The following is a 13,660-nucleotide window of genomic DNA, read 5'->3' as shown; positions in this document are numbered from 1 at the left end:
TGATTGCTGCCACCCAGAGATCAGACCCCCAGAGATCAGACCCCCAGAGATCAGACCCCCAGAGATCAGACCCCCAGAGATCAGACCCCCAGAGATCAGACCCCCAGAGATCAGACCCCCAGAGATCAGACCCCCAGAGATCAGACCCCCAGAGATCAGACCCCCAGAGATCAGACCCCCAGAGATCAGACCCCCAGAGATCAGACCCCCAGAGATCAGACCCCCAGAGATCAGACCCCCAGAGATCAGACCCCCAGAGATCAGACCCCCAGAGATCAGACCCCCAGAGATCAGACCCCCAGAGATCAGACCCCCAGAGATCAGACCCCCAGAGATCAGACCCCCAGAGATCAGACCCCCAGAGATCAGACCCCCAGAGATCAGACCCCCAGAGATCAGACCCCCAGAGATCAGACCCCCAGAGATCAGACCCCCAGAGATCAGACCCCCAGAGATCAGACCCCCAGAGATCAGACCCCCAGAGATCAGACCCCCAGAGATCAGACCCCCAGAGATCAGACCCCCAGAGATCAGACCCCCAGAGATCAGACCCCCAGAGATCAGACCCCCAGAGATCAGACCCCCAGAGATCAGACCCCCAGAGATCAGACCCCCAGAGATCAGACCCCCAGAGATCAGACCCCCAGAGATCAGACCCCCAGAGATCAGACCCCCAGAGATCAGACCCCCAGAGATCAGACCCCCAGAGATCAGACCCCCAGAGATCAGACCCCCAGAGATCAGACCCCCAGAGATCAGACCCCCAGAGATCAGACCCCCAGAGATCAGACCCCCAGAGATCAGACATTTATCACTTGGTCTGAGGATGGGTGATATATTTTGTTTATGGGTTTTCCGCTATACTTTTAATTCTTTTGAGATTTAGTTCCTTGATAATAGTGTGTTAGAGAATGCAAAATATGAGGGGAAAAAAATTCTATATACTGTACTTTTCTTTTTTTTTAATCATTTTTTAAAGCTTTGAAAAACTCTGCTGCATGCCTTTTTATTTTTCTCCTCTCTTAACTCAGACCAGAACCAAGATATTGAAATGAAGAAAACACCATTCCTCTTGGGACTATACAGGCTTTCACCAAATATGTCACAAGTATCTTTTAATATTTTACCCATGCGGACTTGAACACAAAATTTTGAAAAGCATTTCCAAAAAACTATTATAATTTTTTTGTTTTTAAATTCTTATGTGCCCCCTATGCTCCTAGGAACATCTGTAGCAAAAATCATGTTGTGGTCTCAAAGGGACCATACTTAAAAAAAAAACAAACAAAAAAAAAAAAACCATCAGTGATGCTCGTTTCAGCAGCAGAGCGGTTTCACTATACCCAGTGTGCCGGAGGACTACCGCCGCCCCCGCAGGTGACGTCTCTGTTGGGCATAGTGACTCCGCTCTGCTGTCGTCTTATTACTATTCATCTAAGCAGACAGCAGAGCGGGCGCTGCGCTCATTGCACAGGGAACTGGGGGAGATGTTTCAGGGCAGAAAGGGGAGTTTCAGCAGTTTCTGACAGCAGATGATGGGTTTCAGACTAACCCTATAAAAAAAAAAAAGACACATTTATAGCTCGCCAACAGTCGGACTATTACAATCACCTCAAAGAAAACATCAGTATGAGTCAGTAATAGGCTTAGACTTTTCAGAGAACTGTCCCTTTGTTGATTGAGGATGAAGCACAGTCAGAAATAAAACACAAAAGTGTAGTTACGATAACTAAGTGCTTACTTCATGATTCAATAGCTGTTCATTTGTAAAAAAAAACAAAAAAAAACTTCAGCAATATAAACTGACATCCTACCAACTTTGAGCAAGGTCTACTACTTCTCGGATGGCTTTTCTACACTGTATAAAAGTAGGAGACATTTTATAAGTGTACTAGATGTTGGCCCGATTCTAACGCATCGGGTATTCTAGAATATCTATGTATATAGCAGCCACATAGTATATAGCACAGGCCACAACATATTCTTGAATACCTGATGCGTTAATCCAGGCCACGCAGTATGTAACGCAGCCCACGCAGTATGTAACGCAGCCCACGCAGTATGTAACGCAGCCCACGCAGTATGTAACACAGCCCACGTAGCATATAGCAATGTGGGCACTATAGGCGTGGTTAAAAAAACACTTAAAATAAAAAATAAACATATACTCACCTTCCGAAGGCCCTTTGTAGTCCTGGCACCTGTGTGCGGTGCACGCAGCAGCTTCCGGTCCCAGGGTTTGTATGAGCGCAGGATCTGTGATGATGTCGCGGTCACATGACCGTGATGTCATGGAAGGTCCTTCTCGCATACCATCTTTGGAACTGGAACCTGCCGCTTGCACTGCCGAGGACAGGGCGAGACGTCGGAGGGTGAGAATAACGTTTTTTTTTTAAATTATTATTTTTAGCATCAATAGTAAACAGTTGGTCACACAGGGTTAATAGCTGCGTTAATGGAGTGTGTTACACCGCGGTCCATTAACGCTGCCATTAACCCTGTGTGAGCGCTGACTGGAGGGGAGTATGGAGCGGGCACTGACTGTGGGGAGGAAGGAGCTGCAATTTTGCTGGCGGTCTGTGCCCATCGCTGATTGGTCGTGGCAATGGTCGTGGGCGTTTTGCCACGACCAATCAGCGACTTGGATTTCCATGACAGACAGAGGCCGCGACCAATGAATATCCGTGACAGACAGACAGACAGACAGGGACAGACAGAAAGACGGAAGTGACCCTTAGACAATTATATAGTAGACTAGATGGTGGCCTGATTCCAACGCATCGGGTATTCTAGAATATGCATGTCCACGTAGTATATTGCCCAGCCACGTAGTATATTGCACAGTGACGGAGTATACAGCACAGAGCCATGTAGTATACAGACTTAAAATAAAAAATAAACATATACTCACCCTCAGTTGAAGTCCTGGCCCTGTGTGCGGTGCAAGCGGCAGCTTCCGGTCCCAGGGTTGGTATGGGCGCAGGACCTGTGATGACGTCGCGGTCACATGACCGTGACATCATGGCTGGTCCTTGTCGCATACCATCCTTTCCACCGGAACCTGCTGCTTGCATGGAGCGGTCACCGGAGCGTTGCGAGGAGCAGGAAAGACGCCGGAATGTGAGTATATGATGATTTTTTATTTTTTTTTTAAATTATTTTTAACATTAGATCTTTTTACTATTGAGGCTGCATAGGCAGCGTCAATAGTAAAAAAACTGGTCACACAGGGTTAATAGCAGCGTTAATGGAGTGCGTTCCACCGCGGCATAACGCGGTCCATTAGCGCTGCCATTAACCATGTGTGAGCGCTGATTGGAGGGGAGTACGGAGCAGGCACTGACTGCGAGGAGGAAGGAGCGGCCATGTTGCCGCCGGACTGCGCCCGTTGCTGATTGGTCGTGGGCGTTTTGCCACGACCAATCAGCGACTTGGATTCCATGACAGACAGAGGCCGCGACCAATGAATATCTGTGACAGACAGACAGACGGAAGTGACCCATAGACAATTGTATAGTAGATGCTTCAAGAAAGATTTTGGAGCAGAAGCTGAGTGTCACTTTAGGTTTAGGAGGCACCGTGAAATGCCTTGCAGCTCGTGCTAGCCTCCAGAGGCCGTATTCACACCAGATCTTCACACTCATGCAGAAATATTCCTAAAATCCAGTTCATGTGCTGTACAAACCACAGCACTATGAAGAAGAGGAGTTTGTTAAAATATCGGTTACAGGAAGCAGAACCCAATAAAGGGATTTGGCAATACCACACCTTCATTCCATGAAATGAAACAAAAGCAACGACCCTAACGTCCATGAAGTGATTGAAGGTGGCACAAGATTGGCAATGCATGACATAACTACTGGTTATGTGACCTGTGAATATGATCGGCACTACTGGCTGGCTAGTGTACTTTCCAAAGATTATGATAATGTAGAAGTGAGTTTTCTGCGCCTTCTGGTCCATCACCGTCCATCCTGTATCCAAGAAAACCAGACAAATTAAAAGTAAACAAAAATCAGATATTAACCCCATAACATGCCGGACATACTGTGACACAAGGAAATGGCCATTGTTAGTAAGAGCTTGCGGACAAGATTACACTTCAGCCAGTACAAGGGACAAATTGGTAAAAGGTCAATTTAAGGAGTTTCTATTAATTGTTTATCATTAGTTCATATCTTATTTTATAGCATGATGATTTAACTACTGTACTATTCTTAAAAACTTGAAAAAGGACATGTCGAGACGTAATAACAAAAAAATGGTTACATGTATTTTTAAAAAAAGGTGTTTATAATATTGATTACTTTAATTTAGTATTAAATATATGATTAGGATTGCATTTAGATTGCATTTAGAAAATCCCGCTTAGAAATCTCATCCTACAGGTATCCCAACTTGAATCCCTGAACAAATGTAACCAAGAACACAAGTAATACACAAGCATGTTTTTAATAATTTATAATATATTGTTTTCCCTAATTCGCATATTAAAATTTAGGATTTGACTCCTCAAATCCTAGATATCAACGAACATATACTCGTGACATATCAAATTAAAGCCTGTACCATTCTGAACAAAATGGTGCCTTTCACATTAATTCTAGCCCAAGATATGATTACAAAATGTAAAGTCATACAAGCCCAAAATTCAGGCTTTTTTGAAACATTAGAAATCTCTAAAAAAAATTAACTAAAGAACATTAAAATGTAGAACTTTATTTTTTTTTATTCACTAAAGTAGCACTAAAATACAAAAGAAAATAAATATCCTAATGTCAGGTAAAAAATAATATTCATATTTAGAACACTTTACAAAAAAGGGTGAGATACCATGTATTCCATTGTTACCTTTCATTTTGATACTGTCTGCGATGATAATGAGACTGCTGGAAAGTGTAGGTCTAGTGTTCAGTGTTGAAAAAATACTTAAAAAATAAATTTAGTATAAAAACCTAATTAAGTAATGGGTCATTTTCTGATGACACATTCCCTTTAACTTCCAGTAGTTGCTCATAATGCAGAGCAGAAAGTTGAGTCGCTCATTGACATTACGCTGGTATCTACACTTTGTTTCTGTCACATATTGTTTATTGACTCATTTTATTCAGTTCAGTGCCCAGAATGGCTCTCCGACACCTGCTCTATATTCATAGCTGTCTGCACGACACTTATGATTATTACACTGCGAAGAAGTATGGATCCGCACATACTCCGTATGGAGGAGGGGAGGACAGTGTTCAGGAGTCTTTTTTTTTTTTTTTTTTTTTTTTTATGGCACAGCTTATGCAAGTGTAAATGTTGTACAATAGAAGTTATGCCTCATATCCAGAATTTTGGAGCTGTGATATGACATCCATAAAGGTGTATGAGCCCAAACAAAGCAAAAACAATCATGTCCATTTTGTGGTTTGAAACATAACTAAACCTTTTAGATGTATTTATATAATGTAACCTCTTCAGCTTGAAGCTTCCTGTAGATTATGCTGTTTGGGGCCTGAGACTTTCAGAAATCGCAGAGCAGGAGGTGTGAGCAGGAAGTGTGCGGACCCACAGACCAGTTTTTCAGCCCCTACTACTATGTATGCTCTCCCGTAGAAGACGAGCGCTACTGTTCTGTTCCTTCAGCGATCAATGGTATCTTAAGACCCAGATTTTCCCCAGTCTATAAGGAGTTTAAATATAAAAAAATTACTTGGTTTTAGATAGACTCTAAGGGAATAATAATATTTCCATAACACAGCACATGAAATGCCTTCGGTTACTTTGGCCATTTTGAGACAAGCATGCTATAGCTACGTTTGTGTGTCCGTTTTACAAACACAACTCCTGGCCTGATTGCTGGGTTAGAACCCAAACTGACAGCTTTAGGGTTTGTTCAGACAGCTGTATTATTGGTCCTAGTGCACTCTAACAACACCAAGACTAATGTTAGTGTATAGGGCCGGGCACATGTCCGATTTATCTTTCCAAGTCACCACCTGACAGCACCATGGAGGTTGTCCTTCTTATCCAAAGTGGGACAGGAAACCACGAGAGTACGAAAGGACCCTCCCCCTACCACCCATCAGTGATTTTCCAAAGTACCACATCTGGATGGATGCAAAAAAGAATAGTTTATTTAAATAACAAAACAAGATACAAATGTTACATGACATTAGTTTTTAATGATTTAGTATAGGGAGGGAAACTAATAGTGCTGTCAGGATGGATTCCTGGAAATACAATTACCGGTAGGTCTAATTACCGTTTTCCAGGTCACCACCTGACAGCACCATGGAGAAGTACCAAAGATTATTGGTTCTTTGGGTGGGACTACTGCTTGGAGTACCTTCCTGCCAAACCCTAGTTGTGTCGACATTACATCTAGTTTATAATGTTTGGAAAAGGTACTGAGATTAGACCAGGACGCGGCTTGCAAATTTGATCTGCTGAAGCTCCCCCCCCCCCTCTCTGCCAATGAGGCTGCCATTGATCTAGACGGATTTGCTTTGATACTGCCTGGGGGATTCTTTCCCTGAGCTTTATAGGCAGAAATAATTGTGGATCTAATCCACCTCGCGATAGTAGATTTATATGCCTTTCTACCTTTGTTTGGGCCTCTAAATTGACCAAAAAGATTATTATCCTGCCTCAAGGGTCCAGTTACTTCTAGGTATTTAAGGACCGTTTCTCTAACGTCCAGGTTATGGTAGAGACTTTCTTTTTGATTTTTAGGCGATTGAAAAAAAGAGGGGAGTATGACCTCCTGATTCATATTTGAATCCGAGACCACTTTCGGGAGAAAGGCTGGATCAAATTTCAAAACAAACCTGTCGTTAAAGACCTGCAAATAAGGATCTTGGATAGAAAGAGCCTGGAGCTCTCCCAGTCTCTTCGCCGAAGTGATGGCTACAAGAAAGGCTGTTTTTAGGGACCGTTTACTAATCTAGTTCGCTCCCTAAATCATATGGGTGTCTGCATAGTTCATTAAGGACTAAATTTAGGTCCCATGGTGGGACAGTTTTCCTTATCAATGGTTTTAACCTCGCAACTGCTCTGGAAAACCGATTTATCCAAGGGTGGGATGATAAGGTAGAGTCATAGAAGACACTAATGGCCGCCACCTGTACCCTTAAGGTACTGGGTCTAAAACCTGATTGCAAGAAGTCAAGGTTTTTGGGGATATCAGGGTGGTCAGTATCAACTGTCGCCTCTCCACAATAGCTGTAGAATTTTTTCCAAATCTTAGTATAGATGGAAGAAGTTACTGGCTTCCTACTTTCTTGTAGTGTGGAAATAACTTCATCCGACAAGCCCTTTGCTTTCAGGACCTGGCGTTCAGGATCCAGGCTGATAACCGGAGAGTTTCTGGATTCTGGTGAAAAATAGGTCCCTGATAGAGAAGGTCTATTCTTCGGGGAAGAAAAATGGGTTTCTCCTTTGACATTTTCTTTAGTAAGGGGAACCAACTTCTCCTTGGCCAGAATGGTACTACAAGTAGGACTCTGGCTCTGTCTTCTGCAATTTTCCTGAGAATTCTTGGTATTAACGCAAGAGGAGGGAATGCATATAACAGGCTTCTGATCCATGATGGGGAAGAGGCATCGATCCCGGCCGGGTCCTTTTGAGGGTTCAGTGAGTAAAATGTGCTGATCTTTGCATTCTGTCTGGCTGAGAAGAGGTCTACGTCTGGATTTCCCCAATGATGGCATAAGGCTTCTTTCACACTTACGTCGGTATGGGGCTGTCGCAATGCGTCGTCCCGACATACAAACGTACATTGTGCAAATTCGGCACAACGTGGGCAGCGGATGCAGTTTTTCAACGCATCCGCTGCCCAATCTATGTCCCGGGGAGGAGGGGCGGAGTTCCGGCAGCACATGCGCAGTAGGAAATGACGTCCGAAAAACATTACATTGAACATTTTTTCGTGCCGACGGTTTGCCAAAACATGACGCATCCAGTGCATGACGGACGCGAAATATGGCCGCGATCCGTCGGCAATGCAAGTCTATGGGGGAAAAAACGCATCCCGCGGGCACATTTGCGATGTGCGCATTGCGACGGATCTACCACGACGCAAGTGTGAAAGAGGCTTAAGTCTCTGAATACTTCGTTGTTTAATTCCCATTTTGCCACAGCGTTGGAGCGCCTCAGCCGCGCTCACCGATTTGCCCCGGAAACAGCCTCAGTGAGGAGACGCCGCCCCGCCCACTGCTGACTGCAACCTGGAAGTGACTACGCCGGGTAGCAGCATGCGGTGTCTCAGCGACGGCCACTGGTACACTTCACTCCGGGGCCGCATGATGAAACCTTCAGCCCACAGAGGTGGCTCCAGACCAGGGAATACTCCGGGCGGCGTGCATGGTCGAGAGCCCCCTTCAGGAGGAAGCGACTTGATATCCCAGGAGCAGCGCTGCACTGGGTAAGCTGAGGTACCCTGTGTCAAGTTTCAGCATACGGAGGTCTTGAGGTGGGAAGGGTAACAAGGGCTGAGACCCCCCCGATCCACACCCTCCGAACGGAGCCTGTCGGCGTTACTCTCGTCGTTCCTATCCACAGTGGGACAGGAAAAACACTGATGGGTGGTGGGGGAGGGTCCTTTTGTACTCTCGTGGTTTCCTGTCCCACTGTGGATAAGGACAACCTCCGTGATGCTGTCAGGATGGATTCCTGGAAATACCATTACCGGTAGGTCTAATTACCGTTTTTTCCAGAGTCTGTCCGAGGAAAACGTCACTGCATTCCCGGCCATGCAAGTCAATGAGTTCTGGGAATCCACCGGACTGCGCTGAGATGATATTTGAGTACAGTCTAATTTCCACACACTGACACAATGAAGAAGATGGAGAAATTATGTTGTCCATCTTCTCGTCAGTGTGCTCCGATTGTCTCATCCAAGGGAATCTGATCAAACTCGGTGTCATTTGCATAATCTGCCCAATTCTCTCATATGAGAGAATCTATGGCCATCTGCATGAGCCCTTATAGGATCTATGAAGCGGTCAGTACAGATTTCTAGACCTGGGTTGGGTTGTGACTTGCCCCTGTAAGATTATCAACTGAAACTGGCCATAATATGTAGCAGTATTAGGGACTCAGGTTGTTGTACAGGATCTTTGTGCTGATTGGTTGAAGACTCCTCATTCTAAATAAATGAACCCTTGTTGGTAAAAGTGTAAGTATCTATGTGATGACAGTCGGCATTTGAGGTGAAGTTCTGTTATACACTCAGGCTGTGAGTATGTGGAAGTCAGTGCATCACAGAACTTTGTCTCGAGGGCTCTGGGGCGTCTACAGGATGGACCACCATGAAAAGGCACAAACTGAATGGCAAGGTGTGAAGGGGTCATGGTCATAGAAAATATTTCATGTGCAGCTCCTCCTCTGCATCTTTCATTAGGTTCATCATGTGTTGATATTTCATAAAGAGTATGAAGTAGGTAGAAAGTACATGGGACAATAATCAGAAGTCATAGTGGTTTAATTTGTGTCCATATTTAAAGGGAACCTGTCACCCCGAAATTCGCGGGTGAGGTAAGCCCACCGGCATCAGGGGCTTATCTACAGCATTCTGTAATGCTGTAGATAAGCCCCCGATGTAACCTGAAAGAGGAGAAAAAGATGTTATATTATACTCACCCAGGGGCGGTCCCACTGCTGGTCAGGTCAAACGGGCGTCTCCGGTCCGCTGCGGCGCCTCCCATCTTCATTACAAGACGTCCTCTTCTGATCTTCAGCCACGGCTCCGGCGCAGGCGTACTTTGCTCTGCCCTGTTGAGGGCAGACAAAGTACTGCAGTGCGCAGGCGCCGGGCCTCTGACCTTTCCGGCGCCTGCGCACTGCAGTACTATCCTCTGCCCTCAACAGGGCAGAGCAAAGTACGCCAGAATGCTGCAGATAAGCCCCTGATGCCGGTGGGCTTACCTCACCCGCGATTTTCGGGGTGACAGGTTCCCTTTAAAGACAATATGCACTCATCATCGTCATCATAAGGGGCTTCCCTAAATGAGGATGGTGTGGGAGGGAAGTGGGGTGTGGATGGCGACTGATAGTGATTTCCATGTATTTTTTTTTCTGGCAGGACCCCTCACTGTACACAGTGAAAGCTGTTCTCATATTAGACAATGATGGAGAGAGGCTGTTCGCTAAGGTAAATATTCAGTCCATTTATAGGCTGTGTTCAACTGTGAGAAAACCAATTCTTGGTTACAGCTAGCTAGGATTTCATTAGTTTGTGATATGGTTTTCTATGAAATATAAACCACTCCACACATCCCAAACCTATATGTAAAAAGGTAAAAGAAAAGTTTCACTTGAGTTGAGGCATGAGATATTGATGACCTTTGTTTAGAATAAGTTTCATCTGATATTGATGAGCTTTCGGATGACAGCTGACCACTGCTGTATACTGCAGAAAAGCTCATATTAACAATAACAGGAGCTGATCTGCAGCACCTGGCAGCTTCCACTACACATTGAATGCAGCCCCGCAGTACAGCGCTTTTCCATGTGTTTTCATTCAGTAGCTGGAGCAGAACTGATGATGGGGGTGGGGGTGCCAGACCTGCATAGGTCATCAATATCTGATCTATCTGAAGGATAGGTCACCAACGATGCAGCTTTGGAAATAGGAATAAAGGAATATATCCTGTGGTTTTGTGCACAGCTCATGTGCAGACCTATGTGTTTTCATATTTGCACATAGTATAAAAACTCCCCACATATTAGTTAGCTATTGCGGCCATACTCCCTTTTATCTGTGTTATACTTCTGGGATTTTTGCATGGAAGGCAAAAAATGTGACCATGTTTCTGTACAAGTTACATAAATGTATATATATATTTTTCTCTTGGCAGAGTGTAGGAGCTGATGGGTACACATACTGTACATGATGGGCATGGGTCCTCTTTCACAGGGTTACAAGTGTAGTTACAGAAGATGCATCACTCTAACTACTTAAATTCTGTGCCTGCTCTTGACATCCAAGAGGCTATTATTGAGGTCCGATCTCTCTGAACCTGGGCGGTGCAGGCTCACAGGATGTGCTAACTTTATTCCGCTAGTGCTGCAAATGTGACGCCAAAAGAGTAAGATGTGTTTACTCCAAAGCATTAAGTTGGCATTACAACTATTGTGTAGTCAACAACCTATAGCTCGGCCAAACATGTTGTTTCATCAGGGTGATAAGGGGCTACCGGCCATCATGGCACTGCCTATAACATAGCCATAGGTTTGGTACTTTCCTGTCCAACTCTTGTTTTACACACCACATAGGATATAAGGGGGTCTTGTAGCCTTATCCCATCTTCTACAAAAAGATGGGATAAGGCTGCAAGACCCTTTGAGGCGGATTCAGCATTTGATGCATTGGTTGTGGGGAAGTATTGGCCACATTGGAGACTACACATACTGTGTACCATAGACACATTGAATTGGATCACATGCTGTCCTGTTTACCCCACAGTACTATGATGAGACGTATCCTTCGGTGAAGGAGCAGAAGGCTTTTGAAAAGAACATCTTCAATAAAACACATCGGACGGACAGTAAGTGTGGGGTAGTATGAACTGCTTGTACCATTACTGAATATATGATACCTAGGGAGCATTGAGTCTAACAATTAGTCAGATGGGGTGTACACTTAAGAACAGTGGATATCTGATCACTAGGGCTCCAATCATTGCAGAGAAAGGGGACTGTTGATGAATAACTTTTACCAAATTTTTTTCTTTTACAGGAATAAATGAAGCTCTTCCCCAGTCTATTTGCCTGCCTTTAGCTGCATTGGTATCAGAACGTACTCATTTGGAGCACGGGTGACTACAGTGACAGGGTCATCTCAGCACCTGAGTCTCACTTAAGGTACCTTCACACTCAGCAACTTTACAACGAGAACGACAGCGATCCGTGACGTTGCAGCGTCCTGGAAAGCGATCTCGTTGTGTTTGACACGCAGCAGCGATCTGGATCCCGCTGTGCCATCGCTGGTCGTAGCCAGAAGTCCAGAACTTTATTTGGTTGTCAGGTCGGCGTGTATCGTCATGTTTGACATCAAAACCAACGATGCCAGCAATGTTTTACATGGAGCTAACAACCAGCGAGAACGATAAGTGAGTCGCCGTTACGTCACTGGATCGCTCCTGTGACCTAAACAGCGACGCTGCAGCGATCAGCTCATATCGCTGAGTGTGACGGTACCTTAACTCTGGAACTAATCTTCTGCAGGAGATTGCTCTGATTAGCACAAGGCTCAGGATGAGGCGGCTGCTGGTTTATCATTGCCATCATCTGTACTCCAGATGAGTGCATGTAAGTAGACAGTGGGAAAAGCAGGCGTTTGGAAGCCACTTATATGCAGTTTCTTTGGAGGGAAAATTCTCTAATAAAGTGGTGTTCAAAGCTTTGTAACTTTCCATGCTGAATAAACTTATTTAAAAAAAATATGAAAGTTAAACCCTCTAACATCTGTCATCAGGAGAGCAGCATGAAAATGTCCGTCACCACTGACTTGGGTGTTTCAGAAATGGCTTAATGCTCCTAATCAGACAAGCCCTTCTGTAGTGAATGTGTGTCCCTCTGTACTGTATCTGTGGACGCATCACTTACTGCTTTCTACCTGTGCAGGTGAAATTGCCCTCCTGGAGGGCCTGACCGTGGTCTATAAGAGCAGCATTGACTTGTACTTCTATGTCATTGGAAGTTCCCATGAAAATGAGGTATGTTTCACAGCTTGTTCTGCTAATACGTTTCAGAAGCCGCAGTCATTTGGTGAGATAACATCACCCCTGCCTGTGCTCAGAGCAGTTATATTACTGTGTACATTAGCTAATATTAATGAACTGCATTCGACAGCATGTTAATAGGGTGATATAAGCTAATGGTGATGATTAAGTCTGCCTACCTAACAGAAGTGAGCGCGCAAAGACATTCATCCCATAAACCTCTAAAGTGTCTGTGTGTTGTATCACACTGCCGTGAAGATAGATGGGTGCTGTAGGTTCCGTCTCTTGCTTTATCTCGGTAGTCTTGGCTTTTAAAACCTCTCTCTTTGACTTCAGCAGCTGTTCATATTCCATAGTCTTTCATGGATTCTCCTGATCTAAAGTAATTTTATACGTGCCCATGATGGAGCTGTAGTTTAGTTACCGTCCTGCAGAAATTTCTGCTCTAGGTCGATCTACGAGATAGAGGCTGTTTGGGCTTACAAGTAATATAGCTTATAGTTGTGTGTACGCATGTACTATTTAGTATGTCCCTTCCTGGAAGCTTCTGATCGCTAGTGCTACACATAGCAGCCTTGTTATGTGTAGCAGAAATGCTCATCTGCTATGAACGCTGGCTACGGGGTGACGCTCATTGCAGATCGGCAATGACAACCACAGGTGTCTCTTACAGATCCTGATTTGTCTTGCCAACCTATTGGCGCCCTGCAATCATGTGACAGGGTCGCCGATGGGCAGAGCTAGTGACACCCTTCCAGCGCGGGCATGTTAAGTGCTGCTGTCAGAGATTGACAGCGGCATTTAACATGTTAACGGCCGCAGGAGGATCGTTATTCAACCCGCGGCTGTTAGGGGCACATGTCAACTGATCAGGTCAGCTGTCATGTGCCTAAAAACATGCACATCAAAATGGTGGAGGTGACCTTGAACATACCTATAGGTCGTGAAGGGGT

General features: G+C 44.9%; 1 protein-coding gene across 1 annotated transcript in view; it reads left to right on the top strand.

Annotated features, from left to right (window-relative positions):
* COPZ1 (COPI coat complex subunit zeta 1) overlaps positions 1 to 13,660 on the top strand; it is a 38,528-nt gene that overhangs the window by 17,341 nt on the left and 7,527 nt on the right. Inside the window, exons 2-4 of the mRNA XM_069758721.1 lie at positions 10,067 to 10,135; positions 11,450 to 11,531; positions 12,610 to 12,701. Of these exons, the coding sequence (XP_069614822.1) occupies positions 10,067 to 10,135; positions 11,450 to 11,531; positions 12,610 to 12,701 (243 nt within the window). The remainder of the gene's footprint in view (positions 1 to 10,066; positions 10,136 to 11,449; positions 11,532 to 12,609; positions 12,702 to 13,660) is intronic.

Source organism: Ranitomeya imitator, chromosome 3 (assembly GCF_032444005.1).
Source record: "Ranitomeya imitator isolate aRanImi1 chromosome 3, aRanImi1.pri, whole genome shotgun sequence".
Lineage (NCBI taxonomy): Eukaryota > Metazoa > Chordata > Amphibia > Anura > Dendrobatidae > Ranitomeya > Ranitomeya imitator.
This window is presented reverse-complemented; position numbering and strand designations above follow the sequence as displayed.